The sequence below is a fragment of the Talpa occidentalis genome, unplaced genomic scaffold (assembly GCF_014898055.3).
Source record: "Talpa occidentalis isolate TD23 unplaced genomic scaffold, MPIMG_talOcc4v2.1 talOcc4.9, whole genome shotgun sequence".
Lineage (NCBI taxonomy): Eukaryota > Metazoa > Chordata > Mammalia > Eulipotyphla > Talpidae > Talpa > Talpa occidentalis.
This window is the reverse complement of record NW_023605305.1, coordinates 95,811,196-95,831,357: the sequence shown is the minus strand read 5'-3', so window position 1 is coordinate 95,831,357 and position 20,162 is coordinate 95,811,196. Positions and strand designations below refer to the sequence as shown.

Below are 20,162 nucleotides of genomic sequence, written 5' to 3'. Positions count from 1 at the left end.
CGTCAGGGAGACTTACAACAGGACAGTCCTGAAGTTATTCTGAGCACCTCAGAGCAGACCTCCCTGGATCAATTCCCACAAGGATGCTGTCTTGCAGCCTGGGCTGTGTTCATGCTGATGTTTTTTGTGTTTGAATTAAAAGGTTCCATCCAAGCAAACATTGTCTTTTCTGCATTTACAACACTGTGCACCAGTAGGTTTTTGGACATTGTAAATATCTTGGGAGACAGCATAAAACCGGCCCCTGGCTTGTCCTCCACAGCCCCTGTAACCTCCCTGCCTCATATCTCCAGGTGGCATGCAGAGGAAGCTGTCTGTTGCCATTGCCTTGGTGGGAGATGCCAAGGTGGTGGTTCTGGATGAGCCTACCTCTGGTGTGGATCCCTATTCGAGACGCTCAATCTGGGACCTGCTCCTGAAGTATCGCCCAGGTAATGGCCTCTGCTTAGTGCCCTGTGTTCTCACTGAGTTATGGCCCCCGCTCTCAAACCTGATGTTTTGCAACTGAGTACGGGAGTAGCCGTGACTACACTCAGATGGGGCTTTATCCATGACTTGGGTGAATCTAAATTCTAAATAGTCTCAGATCTTTATACAAATACAAGGTGGAATCTTTGCTCCCAGAAATATTCTAGAAAGTCCTATCAACCTTTAGCCCTTGTTTCTGAAACAGCAAGTGCAGCTGTGCACTTTGACTAAGTCTTGTTTGACTAAGGAAACCCAGGTCACTTGTAAACATCCCAAGAAGTTCCAGAGTAGCCAGATGACCACTTGGGGCCAGGTGTGAGGGTAACCTGCCTGTATGTTCCATGTGCAGAAGGAAATGTCTCAAAATGGGACATCTGGGGCCTCCTTGGTGGCGCTGAGGTTAAGTTTCAACACTATCAAGCCACTGCAGCAGCATGAGTTCAATCCCCAGCCAGGGAGCTAACCCACATGGCGCAGGAGACCTCTCCTGTCTCGCCCACTATTCTCCTCAGCAGTATATTTTGGTGTATCTGCCTGTTCTGCTTCCTGCTCTGTCTCTGGTGAATGCTCTCGCCCACGACACACGCATCTCTGGCCTACACTCCAGTTCTTATATGCATAAATAAATAAAAATAAAATATTTTTTTAAAAAATGGGACATCCTTCCCCTTTCACGCCACCTTGAACCAGAGAGAGCAGATGCAAAAGAGGCACCAAGCAGAGGAGTTCAGAGTGCCCCCAAAATGAGGGCAGAGTCCAATTCCATGGTTGGTTTGCCATCCTGGCATCCTCATTACTGTTTCCTTTTAATAACATCTTGATTTGTATAAGAATGTGTGTCTGTATGTTTGTGCTTTCAAAGATTATACCTGCAGTGTTTAATAGCCCAGAGAGTACTGATATATATAGAATTCAGTAGATGCTGGCTGATAAGAATAAATGCCCCATGTAGGGTCATATATTGCAATCAGGGCCTCTGCCTGATGAAGAGGTTCTGGATGTTACAGTGCTTTACAGCATGCAGATTGCTGTAAAATATTAGCTATTGACATTATTATTACCGTATTCTGGACTTGCTGCTAAGTGCTTGTTTTTGTTTAATAACTCCCAGTTGTTACACCCATGGAGGGGGAGGTCCTTGTACATCCTCTCCACTCCAGCCTGGCACCGCCTGTGGTGATCCCCTGACCCTCCCTTGGCAGGCAGGACTATCATCATGTCCACCCACCACATGGACGAGGCTGACCTCCTGGGGGACCGCATTGCCATCATTTCCCAGGGCAGGCTCTGCTGCTCAGGCACCCTGCTCTTCCTGAAGAACTGCTTTGGCAGGGGCTTCTACTTAACCTTGGTGCGCAAGATGAAAAACATACAGAGCCAAAGAAGAGACTGCGAGGTATGTGTCAGCCCAGGGCCAGGGCCCATCCTGGGTGGGTGAGCAGGAGCTCGCAGCGTGGAAGGCAGGAAATGCAGACATTTTTCCAGACTGTGCTTTAGCGCCAGCTTTGACCTCCTTGTTTCTGGGATCATTTGAAGATTTTTGACAAACACATATTTCGAACCCTCTTACAAGGATGCTTTACCCCTAATGAAACAACTCATTTTAAATGCCCCGTGGTTAGAGGTTATATTCCAGAACCCTGAACTACACATGGGTGGTGCAACATCGAAGTGAGTCTGATTCTACAAGGCTTCACTGTCAGGAAAGGTAGCAGTTTAAGTTTTCTTTTTTCACTCCAGTTCTGTGTCCCAAATTCCACTGGTAAAGGAAAGCTCAGAGAAGTCTCCTCAGGAACTGTAAGCTGAAAATGATGAAGCCAAAAATTGCCACCAGGAGAGACCACCTCAGTGTGTGAGGAGACCCAGGTTCATCCTGGGCTGCCAGGTGGACAAGTTGTCATCCCAGACAAATTACTTAATTTCTGGTTGCTGGCAGTGTTTTCCACACAGAAAATGAAAATGATTATCTCTGCTTCTGCTTCTGAGAGATGTGGTGAAGATGAATGAGATAAAGGATTAGGAATATGCTCTGGGCCCCTTCAGAATAGGCGCTGCTCATATTCAAGTTGTCACGCTTAACATATTGGAGCATTATTGATGCCTTCAGCCCTGTGGCTTAAGAGTCTGGCTGCTTCTGGGTTTTCCTGCCCTGGGTAGACTTCCACCGCCCAGTGTGCATCCAGGGGCCGGGAGGAGCAGAAAAGACCGCTCTACAGCATTCACATAATGAATGACAAGCCAAAGGGAGACTTTGAGGTTCTGCTTCTTTCTGGGTCTGACTCACACACTCTCCAGGATAAAATCAAACAGTCACACCCTCAAAGTGCTCTGATGAAGTAATAGATTAAAATGGTGATGAAAAGATGTTTTCACCACAGTTCGCAGTGTGAAACAAACAAAGTGTGGTGGTGACGGCGGCTGGCATGGGGAGATGCTGTCACTGACGTGATGGAAGTCCTTCTGTTGTAGGGAACCTGCAACTGTGCATCTAAGGAGTTTTCCATCCGGTGTCCAATCTGCACAGATGCTGTAACTGCAGAGCAAGTCTTGGATGGTAAGGACTCAGACAGGCCATACCTTGGTTCTTGTCTAGCCATCATCTCTATTGTTGGGTGTGTGCTATTATTATGCATTTATTTATTTTTTTAAAAGATTTATTTATTTATACATACAAGAACTGGGGTACAGGCCAGAGTTATCGGGGGGAGTGAGAAGATTCACCAGAGACAAAGTGGGAAACACAACAGGCGGATCTACTGAAATACACTGCTGAGGGGAGCAGCAGGTGAGGCAGGAGAGGTCTGCTGCACCATGTGGGTTGCTCCCTGGCTGGGGAGCAACTTGTGCTGCAGTGGCTGCAGATAGCTTCATTGGTTGCGTCTTAACCCCTTGCACCACCAGGGAGGCCCCTATTGTTAAGCATTTAAATGGGAGTCAAGAGAACACTCTGTGTACTTCCCAAGTCCAAGGTCATGCTACTAAGTGCTCATCCTTTTCTTTGTGTTCTTTTTTTCTCTTCCATCCCCAAAGGGGTTTTAAAAGGCAATATCTAAAAATTCTCAACCGCTAAGGAGGAATCCAGTTTTTGTTCACTCTGCACCTTTGCCCACCCTAAGCCTCCGCTCCTGGGGACCTCCTGCCCAGAAAGAGAGCTTTTAAACATCCCAGGTGGCACCCTCTGATGGAGCCAGGGTGACACAGAGCTCTCATGAAATTTTCCAGAGTCATATTGCATTGTGTGGAAGCCAGGTCTATGGAATATTTGCATATTTGTGTTACACTCCTAACTTTTCCTCAGTTTCCCAATTTTCCAGAAATTCTCTTTTGGATTAGGGTGCATTAAATTTCCTAAGGGGGCCACCACCTCCAGGGAGATGCTGAATAGAGGCTTTCACTATCAGAGCCCATGCCCTCAGGTCTGACCTCAGGAAATGCTTCCCATCAATCCTTTCCAAGCCCCAACCCTATGACTTTGCAAATGGAAGACCACATATCCCAGAGCTCTCAATGGAAAGCACAACTAAATCTATACTGACTCATGTTGATGAGGGAGAAAGTATCTGCTTATCAAAAAGAAAACAAAGTTTCCTATTAAGCACACAGTTTTTATTTATTTTTTTTTTAAAGATTTATTTATTTATTTATGCAAGCACTGGGTACAGTCAGAAGCGCGGGAGGGTGAGAGAATTCACCAGAGCCAGAGCAGGGAGCAGAGCAGGCAGAAGGACCAAAGTACACTGCTGAGGGGAGCAGCAGGCGGCAGGAGAGGTTTGCGCACCATGTGGGACCCTCCTCCTGTGGCGGGGGAGCAGCCGGGGATCCAACTGGTGCTGCAGAGGCTGCGGGCAGCTTCCAGCCCAGCGCTCAACCACTGAAGCACACAGTTTTTAAATGTGAAGAATTTGCTAAAATCTGAGGAAACGAGAGTCAGTCAATGTTTATGTCCTATGCTTAAATTTTGAGGAAGAGTGCCCAGAGTTTCATCATACTTTCTCTCTCATCTTCTTTGTACTGATAGAAACCGAAAGACAAAACGTATCTTTTTTTTTTTTTAAGACTTATTTATTTATGCATACAAGATCTGGGGTGTAGGCCAGAGATGTGGGGGTGAGAGGATTCACCAGAGACAGAGTGGAGACCAGAACAGGCGGATCGACTGAAATGAACTGCTGAGGGGAGCTGCGGGCAAGGCAAGAGAGGTCTCCTGTGTCATGTGGGTCACCTCCCTGGCCGGGAATTGAACTTGTGCTGCAGTGGCTGCAGCTAGCTTCATAGTGCTGCATCTTAACCCCTTGCACCACCAGGGAGGCCCCAGAACACATCTTTGTAAGATGTTTCTGGGTCTTTTTCCCTAGCCTGTCGTCCTGTGGCAAAGCTCTCTGCTTTCTTAGTTTCCTCCCAGGAGGCATTTCGGGCAAATCATTTTGATTACCACCATGCACCCAAAACTAGTTGGAAACAGGCTGGAGTGGTTCTTTGAAAGGTTACTTTATTTCTAAATATTTTCTCTGAGTAGAATGAGGATGCTGTGAAAGGCGAGAAGTGCAATTAGTAGTTATGTTTAAATAAGAGAAGGAAGGTCATGCTAATCCCCATTTTGTTCCCTGGAAGACGTTTTACCCACACATACCCACATACCACAAACACTCCTAGACCTCCCTGCCAGATGCTGACAGTCCCCTGCATCGTAGACTACCTCAGGAAAGGCTGACACACACATCTAAGACACAATTCCTGGGAATCCAGCAGCTTCAGGCTTGATTTCCTTCCTAAGAGAACAATGAACATGACCCCTAGAGAGCCCTTAGGGCAGAGCTGCTTCCTAGCCCAGGGGCCCTCCAGCCTCTGTATGAAGTCATTCCTGAACTAGAGACAATTGGGCCTGATTTTCAGGTTTAACATAAAACAAGCCTGTCAGCCCAGCTAAGCAGAAGAATTTTGGGTTGAAAGTCATGAAATCCCTCCATCTGGGTAAATTTTTGTTTAAATACTTTTTTCTTGAAGTCACATTGGTTTAGAACCTATAGGTTTCAGCATCAATAGACCCTATATTTTGATCCCCATCAAAAGCCCAGTTTCCATCTACCACCATGCAATTGATTCTCTTTACTGGATTTGCCCAGCCCCCAGCCCCCTACTCCCCTGGTGACCCGGTTTTATTCTCATAATCTAAGAACTTATTCTTGTTTTGTTATCTTTCCTCATTTTTTTTAAGTTTCAGATATATAGTGATGTGTTTTGATATCTGTATATAGTATATCACTATTACCACCAGTCGTTTAGTCTCCATCCTTCACCATACAATTTGTCTCCTTTATGCATTTTATGTGCCTCCCCACGATGCTTTTCCCCTCTGATAGCCAACATTTTGTTATCAGAATCTGAGGTTTGTTTTTTTGTTTTGTTTTGCTCATTCCTTTGCTTTGGTTCTTTATACTGTAAGTCTTTGCTTTGGTTACTGTGATATTCAAATATAACTTTCTGTGATGTTCTGCTTTAGGTTGATAACTACTTACATTTGAACACATTCCAAAACTTTACATTTTTGCTCCTCCCCCAACATTTTATATTTTTGATGTTTCATTTTACATCTTTATCTTATATGTACCCTTTAACTAATTCTTGCAACTTTAGATAAATATTACTATTTTTACATTTTAATTTTTACATTTCCTTTATACATGATTACTCTGCTATTTCTGCTATACTGATAGAGCTTTTCTGGTGAGATTTGTTCTTAAGTATGTTCTTGATGTTAGTTATTTCTTTTCCATTTAACATTTTTTGCAGCCAAATCTGTAGCGTGTCTGTTCAGTGATAATGAGTTCCTGTAGCTTTTGTTACCTGGGAAACTTTTAATCTTTCCTTCAATATTAAATGTTAACTTTGCTGGGCTGGAATTTTTTTTTTTTCTTTCCCACATTGAACATATCTTGCCATTCTCTTCTGGTCTATAAAGTTTCTATTGAAAAGCCTGCTGATAGCCTTCTGGGTTTTCCCTTATATGTGACAAAAATCTTTCAGTTTTTAAATTCTGCCTTTATCTGTTGCCATTTTAATTAGGCTGTGCTTGGTGTGGATCCTTTCGGATTCCTCTTATTGTAACTCCTTTACCTGAGTGTCTGTTTCCTTCCCCAGATCAAGTTTTGGTCATTTTTTTCCCACAAATATTCTTTTCTGGCCTTTTCTCTCTTCTTCTGACCCCTATAATAAAAATATTCTTCTTTACGTTGTCCCACATGTCTCTTGAGGTGTCTATACTTTTGTAATCTTTTTTTAATTGTTCTTCCCTATCTGCAAGGGTTCTATTGTGTTGTCTTCCAGCTCACTTATCCACTCCTCAGCTTTGTTCAGTTTGCTGTTGGACCCCTCCACTGTACCTTTCTATTAGTGTATTCTATAGCTCTAAACGTCTATTTCAATCTTTTCAAAAGAAAAGTTCTTCTAGTTCTTATGTTCTCCTTCCAAGTTTGGTGAGTATTTTTATAACCATTACCTTTTTTTTTTTTTAAGATTTATTTATTTTTGCATACATGAACTGGAGTGTAAGCCAGAGGTGCGGGGGTGAGAGGATTCACCAGAGACAGAGTGGGGAGCAGAACAGGCAGAGTTACTGAAATACACTGCTAAGGGAAGCAGCAGGCAAGGCAGGAGAGGTCTGCTGCACCATGTGGGTTGCTCCCTGGCTGGCTGGGAATTGAACTCATGCTGCAGTGACTGGCAATAGTTTGATAGTGCTATCTTTAACACCTGCACCACCAGGGAGGCCCCTATTACCATTACTTATTTATCTCTACTTCTTTAAGGTCTTTTTCTGGATTATTGTCTTCCTCTTGCATTTGAGACCTGCCCCCATTCTGCCTGATTCTCTGTGTTTGCCTCTATGTATTAGGCAATCCTATTACCTCTCCTGGTCTTGAAGGATTGGTTTTAGGTGAGTGATTGTCTCCATTGTTTTAGGTAAAGGGAGTTCATCATCATAGTCCCCTCTGACCACTGAGCTAGATGCTCAAGGTGTGTTCCTTGTGGGTGCTGCACCTGCTGTGTCATAGTGGGACAATCTAGGAGGCCATCGACCTGGTTTGACTATATGATAACAGTTGTGCTCAGCTGAGGCATATAACTGTGGTGCAACAAGCAGCTGGTGTTGTGGGCTGGCCCAACCTCAGCCTGCTGCTGCTGCTTCTTGGCAGGCAAATGTAACAGGAGGCCCACACTGGCTGCACATTGCATATGGCAGCTGGACCAGCCCATTGTGGCTGGTGGCCCAGCACAGTGTAGTAATGCACTTCTCAGGTGTAGAGCTCTCACCCCGATGGGTCATTTTTATTTTATTGTTTTTAATATTATTCTCCTTTGTACCCCTTTGACCCTTTCTCCCTCAGAATCCTCACTTCATTTAATAGTGTCCTTTAGTTTTTGTGTTTTACTTTTTAAAATCATCTGCTCTGTAAATGTCCAATATTTTTATCATTCTGACCTGCTTTGCAACACATAATCCCCTCATATTTCTTCCATTTTGCTATAGATGGTGAGAATTCATCTTTCCTATGGTTGAATAAATATTACATTGTGTGGCTATGCCTCATTTTCTGATCCAATCCTGTATCAGTGGGCACTTTAGATTGTTTCTTTGTTCTTACTATTGTAAATAATGCTGCAATAAATATCACAGGGCATATAATTTTTTGAGTTAATGGTTTCATAGACTTTGTTTTGAAATCCATTCAGTTCCTCAATACCTTTTAATTGGTCAACTAATGATATTTATATTTAAGGTTAAGAGACTATTGCCCATTAATTTTTTTAAATTTTTTTGCTTGTCTTTGTCTTTTTATATTTGACATCTTCCTTTTTTGTTTTGTTTGGGTTCCATTTCCATTGTCATTATGTGTTATTTCTATTCATCTTTGTTTGAAGGTTCTGCTGAAGTTAGTGTGTGACGAACTATTTTTGTGGCCTGTTAGTCCAGTCTTATACTCATTCTGATGGGCTCCTCCTCTTTCACGTTGTATAATTTAGTATCTATTACCTCTGTATATGATTTTTTGTTGCTTTATGTATATGTTTTTTGTTGCTTTATAGTAGTCCCTTTAGTACTTTTTTCATATCCAGCTTGGTGTTTAATTTTTGCTTTTCAGCAAAATTCCTTATCCTCCCTTCTGTCTTAAATGATAATTTTTCAGGCTAAAACATTCTAGGCTAGAAATCCTTTTTTTTTCTAAGTATTTTAAGTATCTGCTGCCATTCCATTCTTGCATGTAAAATTTCTAATGAAAATTCTGTGAACATATAGGTCAAATATGTGTTCCCTATGGGTTACTCTTCTTTTCTCAATACTTTTAATTGTCTATGTCTTTCATTTTTTCTACCCCTTCTGGAACCCCCATGATGCAGATATTATTTCTCTTTAAGTTATCCTGAATAACTCTTATGCTGTTTCCTTTTGTTATTATTCTTTTTTTCTCTTTGTTCTATTTGTGTCTACTCGGCATTGTGCTTTTCAGGTTGCTGATTTTCTCTATTGTATTTGTCTACTGCTGAGGCACTCTTTTATATTTTAAATTCAATTGTAGGATTTTTAGGTCCATTATTTCTAGTCGGAACAGTCCCATATTTTCTCAATGTTATTGTGGTCTTGGTTTTGAGCATATACTGTTTTTCTTAATTTGGCAAGATGGTTATAAGTGTTATCTTCAAATCCTCCTCAGGCATATGCCACAGTTCTCCTGGATTGAGATTTTCTCAATGATTTTTTGTTCCAACATTTGTGATATGTTCTTCTATCTCTTCATTTTTAGAATTATGGGTTCAAACAGAGAATTTTCTTAAATAATTGACTTTATATCCATCCTACAGGAAGTTGGGTAGAACCCTAGGATTTTTACCCAGAATTCTTAGGTGTCTATTATTTCATAGGCCAATGCCTTTGCACATGGTTGGGGAACTGGTGCAGGTAGGGGGCAATAGGTAGGAGGGAACCAGGATAGTAGGTAACTGAAAGGTCGCGTTTAGTGTGCCTCAAGGGTTCAAACTTCCTACAATGCTGCAGGTACCCAAATTGTGTGTTGCGGATCCATAGTGATCCCTTCTAGTAAGTCAACTCTTCGGTCAAAATGTCTTGTATGGTCTTGTCCCAGGCTCAACCTCTAGTTTTTGGTTGAGCAATAGATGTAGTGCTGGGTGGGGACTATATTTGAGACAAGGCTACAAGCCAGGTGTTGTTCTCTTTGCATTTTGAGTATGGAATATTACCCTGGGGCTCTTGTGTGTGTTGCTCAGACCCAGGTGCTCCAAACTCTGCTCAGTGAGAGAGTTCGGTTGTTTTCATCCTTGTTGGGGGCAACGCAGGTGTTTCACCTATCATAGCCTCAGGCTACAAATAATAACCTCCTCTAAAATAAGGCAAAGGTTAGTCTAATCTGCCTCCCCCTCCCAGTTCAAGCTCCCACTGTTTTAATTTATGAGTATCAGGTTCATCCCAGTAATCACCACTCTGTACACTGATTCCTGTAGTTTTCCAGTAGTTCACTCTCTCTTCTGTACACTGACTGTGCAACCCCTTCTCCAGTGCAATACCTAGTTTTTAAAGTCCTCAGTATATGGGTATGCCCTTGAGCTAGCAAGAGCAGAGCGACTCCATATAGCAGCTACCCCTCCTTTTCATGAGTTCTATGGCCCATATTGCTCTAAACAAAGTTTAATTACAGTTTTTCCTACCCCTTTTCACTGTGTCATTGCTCCTGATATATATAGTAATAGTCAACTGTTTATCTTTCCAGAGTTGTTGTCTTTGTTTTGTTATAATTTGTTTGTGAATATGTGGAGAAAGTAAGCCCGGTGTCTTCACTCTGCCACCATCTTGCTGGACCTCTTTATGGATCATTTTTAAAAACAAAGAAAGAAAAGAACCCACTGGGTGATTCTTACTCTTGAGAGGACTGATTGAAGAAATGGGTTCTGAGTCCCAGGAATGCTTTCATCTCTGACCACCTTTCAAGATGACATGCTAGGGAACCGTGTCTTCAAATGCATGTTTTCAACTTTTTTAAATTAGAGTGTTAACTGGACACTTCCCCACACCCATACTATGCACATGCGCTCCATCCCTGGGTCCACCTCCACAGCTTCTCAACCCCCTTTAGCCTTTCCTGAAGTTTTGCTTTGTTTGAGGAGGAAGGTGCAATCCCAACAGAAATGGTGTCATGCTCCATAAAGTCAGAGCAGATATGGGTGTGTGATTTAGGAGGAGGTGTTCTCACCCCACTTAGTCATCAGTTCCAGGTATGCAACTTGAGCAAATCCACTACATCTTGGACCAGACCAGGAAAATGAAAACAAATTTGAATTAATTCATAGGCTATGGTGAATAAGAATGAGTAATAAAGATGACAAGCACTTTTTCACTTGAGGTGATGTTCACGATAACAATGGGAGCTATCACTCATCAGTATACCAGGAACATTTGTCTAAATGTTTTATGTACTTTTACTCATCCAGTTCTCTCAACTAAATGACAGAGTGGGTGCCATTATTTTCCACTTTCACAGATAAAGAAATTAGGGTGTGACCTGCTCAATGTTGCATAACTTGAATAGGAGAGGATATTTGATAGAACAGAGGAGAAAGCTGGCACAGGGCATCACATAACCTCCCTAGTTGCCCAGCTGGTTAGTGAGGAATGCTTTTGTTTCCATCACATCTCCCATTCAGTGCCCATCCCAGGGCCAACTAGGATAAAATAGCCATGATGGAGTCTTAGCCACAGAAAGAGTCACTACTGAGGGACAAAAGGTCCCTTCCTCAAACGTAAAGTGAAAGAAAATAAGGAGCCCAGGCAAACTCACAATCTTCCAGATCCTAGAAAATAGAGTTGACATTGGTGTTTGTTTATTTTTTGTCCTAGGGGATGTGAATGAGCTGATGGATATAGTTCGCCATCATGTTCCAGAGGCAAAACTGGTGGAATGCATTGGTCAAGAACTTATCTTCCTTCTTCCAAATAAGAATTTCAAGCAGAGAGCATATGCTAGCCTTTTCAGAGAGCTGGAAGAGACACTGACTGACCTCGGGCTCAGCAGTTTTGGAATTTCTGACACTCCCTTGGAAGAGGTAAGGCAGTGTTTCTAGCTGGTTTCTGCCAGTTGCCCAAAGAGGTGGTTCTTTGCAAAAATCTAACACTGGAGGAAATTTTATAAGAGCAGAAATCCTTAATTCTCTACCCAGACACAGCAACTATCTTCATTTATGGCTATTTCCTCCTGCCTATGGCCATATGCACACATATTCTATGTAGTTGTGGTCACTACGTGCACACATTTATAGTTATAGAAGATTGTGTTTTTTGATAAAGAATCATAATGTATTTTCTTCCCATTATGAACAATACCCACAAAATTGAGCTTAGTTTAATTTTTCTGAGAGTGGGAATGCCTACCAAATCCTCTCTTTTTTCTTTCTTAACAAATTTTTCTGAAGGTCACAGAGGATTCTGATTTGGGACCTCTATTTGCTGGTATTTGCTGTGTAGCTGTTTCCTCAGCTGTGTAGCTGTTCCCCCAAGCTCTATCTTAAAAGCCTAAGGAAAAACTCATGAAACACAAAGCAAGCAAATACTTCTCCATAGTATTTATCTGACCCCCAAATAACAGGCATTTTGCATTCTTTGTTCCTTTGAAGGACAACAGAATGGCAAAAGGAATGAGGTCTGGGCAGGAATACTCTGGTTGAATGGGGGTTCTTGAGGAGGTCAGGCTGGTAGCTTCTCTGTCCCTCAGCTTCTCATCCCACCTTCCAGGCTCTTGTTCCTGCCACATCACCATCCACATGTCTTCCTCTAATCTCCACCAATCTCTGATTCCACTCCTGTCTGCGTGGGTGACAATAGGCAGAGTCCTTAGAGATAAGGTGACAGCAAATACAACCCAGATGCCAGCTAGGAAGCGCTGGTCCCTTTGAGATCAAGATAAAAGAGTTCTGAATTCTCATCTACCCTATGGTACTGAAATCATTGGGGATTATAATTCTATGGATTCTCTCTTGGAGTCTCACTTCTATATGAGTCAGCACAGGCACCATCTGGCCCCATCCATGAGTCCTACCAAATCTCAAGGTCAGAGAAATCATTTACGAGTACAGTAGGCTTTGTAGTGCAGGGTGGGAGGTAGGGAATTGACTATAACACAAGCTACTTCAGATAAAACAATAAGCATCACCTTATTAGGTAAAATCTTTTCACTGATTAAAATACCCACTGTTAAAATCCTCTCCCTAGTTCCTTTTTCCATGCTGCTTTCCTCTCTCTTGGTCTTGGGCAAAGCTGTAGGACAATTACCCTTTGCTGCCTTGGGTTCCTGCCACTGGTTACCTCCTCTACTCAGTGTGGTATATCAGATGTTTTTCTGTCCATCAAGAATTTTGTGCCTGTGGTTTTCTGTTGCCAACTTGTAAGATAATATCTTACTCTCTATAAGTGATCCCAGAAGTTTAGTTATCAGACAAGCTTAGAACTACTGATGGCCAAACATACCAACTTAAGCATGCCCATGACCTAGAAGAGGTGGCCATCCTGGCAGAGTGGGGAGCTGGGGGCAGTCCTCACAAGAGGGTGGGAGCAGCTCACCACAAGGTCCATGTTTTCTGTCTAGTTTGACAGATTCAGAAATTGAATTCTCCATTTACCCAAAGGCAAAGATTTACCCAAATACCAAAATGAAAAGATGCAAATTTATATCAGAAGCTATGCTGGATTCAAGAGTTAGTGTCCTTTATCTTCACAAAATACTCCTTCTTAATAATTAGGTCCTCTCAGGAGAATAAAACACACATTAGTTTTGGCATAAAATAGGATGTTCCAAAGAGACAGTGAAGGGTAGAGATTAAGAATGAACCTCTAGGGGGCCTCCCTTGTAGTGCAAGGGGTTAAGTCCCAGCACTACGAAGCTATCTGCAGCACGAGTTCGATCCTTAGCCAGGGAGCCACATGGCACAGCAGACCTCATCTGTCTCACCTGCTGCTCCCCTCAACAGTGTATTTCAGTAGACCTGCCTGTTCTGCTCCCCACTCTGTCTTTGGTGAATCCTCACCCCCATACCTCTACCCTACACCCCTGCTCTGTATGCATAAATACATAAAATAAATCTTTAACAAAAAAAAAGAGCCTCTAGAATGAGGCCAACTACACAGCAAATCTATGCTCTATAACTTGCTAAATGAGTCACTTTGGATAAATAGTTAGTCTTGGTTAACCTCATTTCCTCATCTGCAAGATGGGGAGAATAATAATATCCACATTTTAGGGTTGTTGAGAAAATTACATCCATTCATACATGCCAAGCCATAACACAGTGTGTGATAGCCAACTAAGACTTAACAACTAATCTCCACGTTCACAAAATATCTCTTAACTCAAACTTGTCCTTTATACTTTGCAAAGGATTTCCATCCATTGTCTTATTTGATAGTCACTATAATCTTATGAAGCAAATAGGGCAGGATCAGTCCTGTCTAGGGGAAACTGAGTTACATGGTCAGGTGACTTGTCTAAAGTCACACCAGCTTCTGAGGCCTGAACTTTTAAATCTGACCCCACTGATTCCACATTCAAATGAAGGCCACTTTTCAGATGGTCAAATGCACTTATTTTGAATTGACTCCAGGTTAAGGGTTAGGAAAGCAGCTAGGACTAGCCAGCTATCCCCTAAGTGCTCCCTTTACATCCCACCATAGTTGTTTCGCAAATGAGCAACTAGTCAGTGAAGTAAACTAGATTTTTAACTGCTGATTTGCAGTGGTTTATAGTGCAAATTCACATGAGTCAGCTCATAACAATTCTGTGAATTGTTCTTATTTTCATTTTACAGATTAGAAGCCTCAGATTTTGACAAGTTGAATCCCTTAACCAAGTTGATGCATCTTGTAAGAAACAGGATTCAAACCTAGTTTCTTAATGCCTGGATTGTAATCTTTCCCCACTTGTCAGTAGCTGTAAGAATTTAGAAAGAACCAAGTCAACTTTGACTTCTAATTTTTTTGAGTTCATAGGTCATGCATGAATATATTTTGATGTTTAAAATTTCAGAAAAAAGGCTAAAATCACATTCTACTTCAACCCCATCCCTGTTCCAGCTCTGCCCCATGGTGATATTCTCAATTGACATTGGGAGGAAAGGGGTGTTTTCTCAGAGCTTTGTGGTTACATGTATATATAAAATATCATTTTTCTTTTTATATGATCTATGCACTCAAATATAAATATGATTTTACTATACATATTCTGCAACTTCATTTTTTTTTAACCTGTACAATTTAGTCCTCTGTCAATGCATTTAGATCTATACTATTCCCTTAAACTATCAACATTATGGGCACTTTTTAAGTAACTTCAAGTGATTTTTGTCTATAGAGCATCTATACTGAAAAATATAATATTTTTAAGTATATTACCCTACCTGCCCTGATATTTTGCTGCTGGTTTAAATGAAGGAAAAACCAATGCTATAAGAAAGCCATGGCATAAGAGATTGAGACCTTGTGTATTTCTAAATTATGAATTCAATCCCCAAACCAGGCCACACTGAGCAGAAAAAAGAAAACGTCAGCTTCCAACATCATGGTTTGGGTTCCTTGGAGAAGTCCAAACAGACAACCCAGAGCTCCAACAACCGGTCGTGGAGCCAGCTCCTGCCCCTGAGGGCCGGCCCTCCCCATATCCACAGGAGTGGCTCCGACGCAACACAGGGGCCCGGCTGGTCCTCCAGCATATGCAAGCGCTGCTGGTCAAGCGCCTCCATCACTCCATCCGCAGCCACAAGGACTTCCTGGCTCAGGTGGGCAGTGCCCGGGCCAGGCTCTTAGTCTGTGCAATCTTGCTCCCCCACCGGGGTTGGCATGCCCACTCCTGCCGGACCCACCTCCCCCTGTTTTGTCCCACTGGTAGGTTCAAACATGGTCACGAGCTCCCTCTTGAGGTCCTGCCTGTTCCGTTTCCTCCTTGCCAATCTTTATTTTGACTCTTGGTAACACAAAGCTTCTTTGTAAGTTCAGCCTCACCAGAGAAAATGGAATAATAGTGACCGTGTTAATACTGTCTGTATTTTTACGGGGAAGGTAAAAGTCATGTTTTCATTCATTTTTGAGGTGAACCTACACAGGAAGGTGCTGTCCTCTTTTTCCTTTTTATGTTTTTTTATTCAGTTGATGAAACTCTGGTTCACCTCTGACTGAACTTTGTCCTACTTCAGTGTTCAACATTGTTCACTGTTGGCCTAATTCAGCCATTCTTCACTATTTTTTCTGGCACATCTTGCCTTTGTGCATGCTGCCTAGAATGTTCCCCAGAAGCCTGATCTTCTCCACCAGGGCATGTTTATGAGACTGTAGGAGAAACGTTTAAAAGAATTTGTGTATGTTATGTGTGTGGGGGTGGGTGCGTGGGTGGGGTGTTAACGACTGTATACCATGGCCCATGTTTATTTTTCTACAGATTATGCTCCCAGCCACTTTTGTGTGTTTGGCTCTGACCCTTTCCATCATCATCCAATCCTTTTGGTGAATATCCTGCGCTGACCCTCCACCCCTGGATGTATGGGCAGCAGTATACCTTCTTCAGGTGCGGAGACATCTCCCCAGAGCTCCTCATTCACTGCCGTGGCTTGTGGGGTTCCTGGGTTGCATGCTGCTGGGTGGAGCCTGCCCTTTCCACTACCCAGGACAGACACCAGCATGGTAGGGGTCGTCGGGCTGCCTCAGAGAGGAAGTTAATATAGCTGCAGCTGCCCAGAAAGGTGACATCATGTGGACAACAGAGATTATCAGGAATGAGGAAAGAGAAAGTAACTTGAGTGAGTGAGAAAGCACCTTTTTGAGGTGCAGATGTGATGTGCCGGGAGATCACTGGTGTGGCTGGAGAGCCTGCCCCCTTGCAGGGGACCCAGAGCCAACCTATCTACAAGAGGTGCCTCGTGTATGTGCCTGGCATATAGCAGCCAATCAGTAAATGCTTCTTGAGTTGTGCGTAGGTTGCTTTTGTCCCTCTGTCCCAGCCCCATGTCCATCCAGTAAGCCCCTCTCACTCTGTCTAGCATGGACCAGCCGGGCAGTGGGCAGCTGACAGCACTTGCAGATGTCCTCCTCAATAAGCCAGGCTTCGGCAACCGCTGCATGAAGGAAGATTGGCTTCCGTAAGTCCCTGCACACCCTGCGCCCACCTCAGCAGCTGCCCTGGAGACATGGTGGTGGGGTCCCGGGATAGCAGGGTTGGGAGGTGCCCCATCCCAGTCCCATCCTGCATCATACAGATACTCCCTATCTTCTACCAGCATTCACTCAGCCTCTCCAAGGCTGGTGTGCAAGCATGTTCACTGCCTCTTGGGCAGCCTCTGCATCACTGGGCACTCTATATTTTCCATAATTCTCAGTATCGAAAGTTTCATAGTGACTTGATACCTGCTTCCCACAACTTATTGGAAAAGAGTTTGAACAGAGAAAGGAGAGAGATGTGCACGTGCTGTTATATAATTGGACCTAGAATGGCATTGATGCAAGCATGGCTTTAATTCTGCACCTAGTTATGATAAGTGGTGGTGGGGAAGGGATTTTTTTCCCACACCACCAGGGAATTCTAGGCTGCCAGTTGGCTATTCCAATTCAATCAATTCTGACATTTTCTACCTGGAGAAAAGGTCTCAGTCCTTCAAAACACTTCCACTCCCCATCCCCACCTTCAGGTTGTCACTTGTTTATGCTTCTGGCCAACTGGATAGATGATGGATGGAGATTCCTAAAACTCAGTCCTTGGGTTCAATTATTTGTTAGAGCTGCTCCTAAAATTCAGACATTTTCCTTGCTATGTCACTAGTTTATTATAAAAGAATATAAGTTAGGAACAGCCATATTGGAGAGATGCAAGATATGGGAAGAGTATGGTCTTCCTTGCCTCTCTGAGAGCACCATGGTCTCCACATTAACCAGGAAACTCTCCCAGCCCTGTTCTCTTGGGTTTTTATGGAGTCTTCATTACATAGGCATGATTGTTCTAACTTAACTAAGTGAGCCAATTACTTATTCTAAATTAATCCTAACTGAAATCATTAGCCATTGCGATGGATTCATTCTTCAAACCTCTCCCCTCCACAGAAGTGGGAGTGAAAGTCCCAACCTTTAGTCACATACTTCATCCCACTGTCAACCAGTCCCCATCCTTAGGTGTTTACCAAAAGTCACCACATTAACATAACAAAAGACCCCTTTGTGACTCTCATCATAGGAAATTCCAAGGGTCTTAGGAACTCTGTGTCACAAGTGGCTAAAGTCCAAATATGTATTTCTCATTACAAGTCACATTATTCCAATGGCCAACTCAATTATTGCTGTAAGTATAAAGAAAGGAGCTATAAAGGCCCTTTGAAATCCACTAAGAATCCCAAAAGTTCAATATAATTTTAACTTCTTCTCTGATTCAGTCTTTTTCAGAGCTACTGATTAGGGCCCAAATGGGCTAATTTCAAATTCCTCTTTCATATCTTCTCTCAACATCTAGAGCCACCAGAAGGAAAAAGGGAGATAAAACCATCCACAAACTAGATAATTTTTCCCCAGCCCCACTTAGTCAACCAGTAGAATCCTAGAATTGATTTTTTTGAGTAGAAACTAAAGCGCTGGGGAGGAAACTAAAGCTAGAAGAGGAAAATGCAAGGGTCTTATGAGGAAGGAAAAGCTAAAAAGTAAAGCGCTGGGCACTAGTTCTCATCTCCATAGGTTTTATTAACTTTGGGAGTGATGGTGAAATATTTTCTTGTCTTCCATGAGGGAGTACCCCTGTGGCAACTCAACCCCCTGGAAAATACCCTCTGTGTCCCCCCACATCACCCACCTGTTCCAGAAGCAAAAGTGGACATCAGACAACCCATCACCTTCCTGCTGGTGCAGCACCAGAGAGAGACTCACCATGCTCCCCGAGTGCCCTGAGGGGGCAGGAGGACCCTCACCCCCTGAGGTACTCAGCCCTCCAGGGGAAACCATTGTGTACTGGGGAAAATTAGTTGGGTCTCATAAGTTTCTAGCCAGCTAACATTTGAATCTGACACTTCAAAGAGGGACTAAATGCTGACCCCTGTCCTCTCAGAGGAGCCTCCCAGGGGCCTAGTGGTTGCCATGCAGAGGAGGTCATTGACCAAAATTTCCTTGTCAACTAACACTCCCTATTTAATCTAGTAAGAAAATATTATTAAATGTGGAAAAATTAGATACATCATTCATGCTCATCACTGAAAAATTTAAAATCCACAATTCAGAAGAAAAAATTATCCTATCACTTGGAGGTAACCACCAACAACATTTGGGTTTTATCTATGCGAACAGGATTGTATTCAAAACATTGTCTTGAAGCCTGCTATTTTCACTTCATAGCATTTCATAAGACTTTGTCCATGTCAATAAATACGCATCTACATCAACATTTTTCATGCCTGCCTGCTTACTGACCCTCTCTTTGGATTTACTTTAATTTACTTAACTAATCTCTCATTGTTGGATATGTCAGTCTTCAAGTTTTCTCCATTATAAGCAATGTTGCAATGTCCATTCAAATGCATGTGTACTTACGTATTTATTAGCAGGCTTACAAAGAAGCTAACATGCACACACGTGCGCAAGCACACACAGGCACACACTGGATAAGCCAGCAACTTATCTTTTGCAGGAACGTCAACAAACTTAGCTCTGAGTCACATCCGCTCTTGGGAGTTCTGAACTCAGAATGTATCACACTGAGCCTCTCCTGGTTTCAGAGACAGTGAAAGCAGCAAGAGAAGTCTCATTTTGTCTTAGGATGACAAAGGGCCTCCCAGCTGACTTGCACAGACCTAGGCCTGATATGGGCCTCTAGAAAGATCTGCCAATGAATGAATGGTTCCCAGAGAAACAGTGTGGTATGGGGGTTGAAGGGAAGCCATGGTATGTTCCTTGGCCTCTGAGTCTTTATTCCCTCACTTATAAGCTGGGGAAAACTATACTGACCTTGTAGCATCATATGGCCATTCAGTGAAATCATGTGGTTAGAAACTTATACTATTTAGAATTAGATTCAACTCAAGTGATGACAAACAGTGAGCAACAGTTTTGATGTTAGTGATGACTAACAGTTTTGCTAATAGTGAGCAAAATAGGACACAAATTTTTCTCTCTCATGTATAAGTTTATGTCAGTGGTCCATGATGATCTGCTTTGTTGTCCTCCAATTTAAACAGGCTCAAATGAACCTCATTGGTCAAGATGGCACAATATACTTTCCAGGCAACATAATGGAAGAAGAGATAAACAGAGAGGGCAAAGTTGTTTATAGCTGCCTATAATTAAAGTAATAACTTTCATAAGAGTAGAAGGATTAAGGGATATAGCCTAGAGAAAACATTTGACACAGTTAATGTTTTAGATGGCACACAGTAAGCATTCCGTGGTGTCTAGTTCTCTTCCTAGGGTAGACAGAGGAACAAGGTGAAGAGAGTGTGTACGATGGGAAAAGGGAGAGGGGAACAAGTAAATAAAAATCAAAGTTGTGTGGTGGGTGATGATTTGAGGACACCAAAAATTCTCTCCGCTACCTCTGGGTGGCACCCTTGATACCCAAGCTTCCTAATAGACCAGAAACCTCTTCAGCGCCGAGTTCCCAAATTTAAGTAATACTGCCACCTGG

General features: G+C 42.7%; 1 protein-coding gene across 1 annotated transcript in view; it reads left to right on the top strand.

The window, feature by feature from the left end:
- Window positions 1-20,162, top strand: part of ABCA4 (ATP binding cassette subfamily A member 4) — a 131,532-nt gene that overhangs the window by 78,031 nt on the left and 33,339 nt on the right. Inside the window, 11 exon segments of the mRNA XM_037500828.2 lie at window positions 294-431; window positions 1,671-1,864; window positions 2,938-3,022; window positions 11,375-11,578; window positions 11,933-11,983; window positions 15,039-15,137; window positions 15,140-15,297; window positions 15,954-16,010; window positions 16,012-16,079; window positions 16,552-16,650; window positions 18,278-18,464. Coding sequence (XP_037356725.1) covers window positions 294-431; window positions 1,671-1,864; window positions 2,938-3,022; window positions 11,375-11,578; window positions 11,933-11,983; window positions 15,039-15,137; window positions 15,140-15,297; window positions 15,954-16,010; window positions 16,012-16,079; window positions 16,552-16,650; window positions 18,278-18,464 — 1,340 coding nt within the window.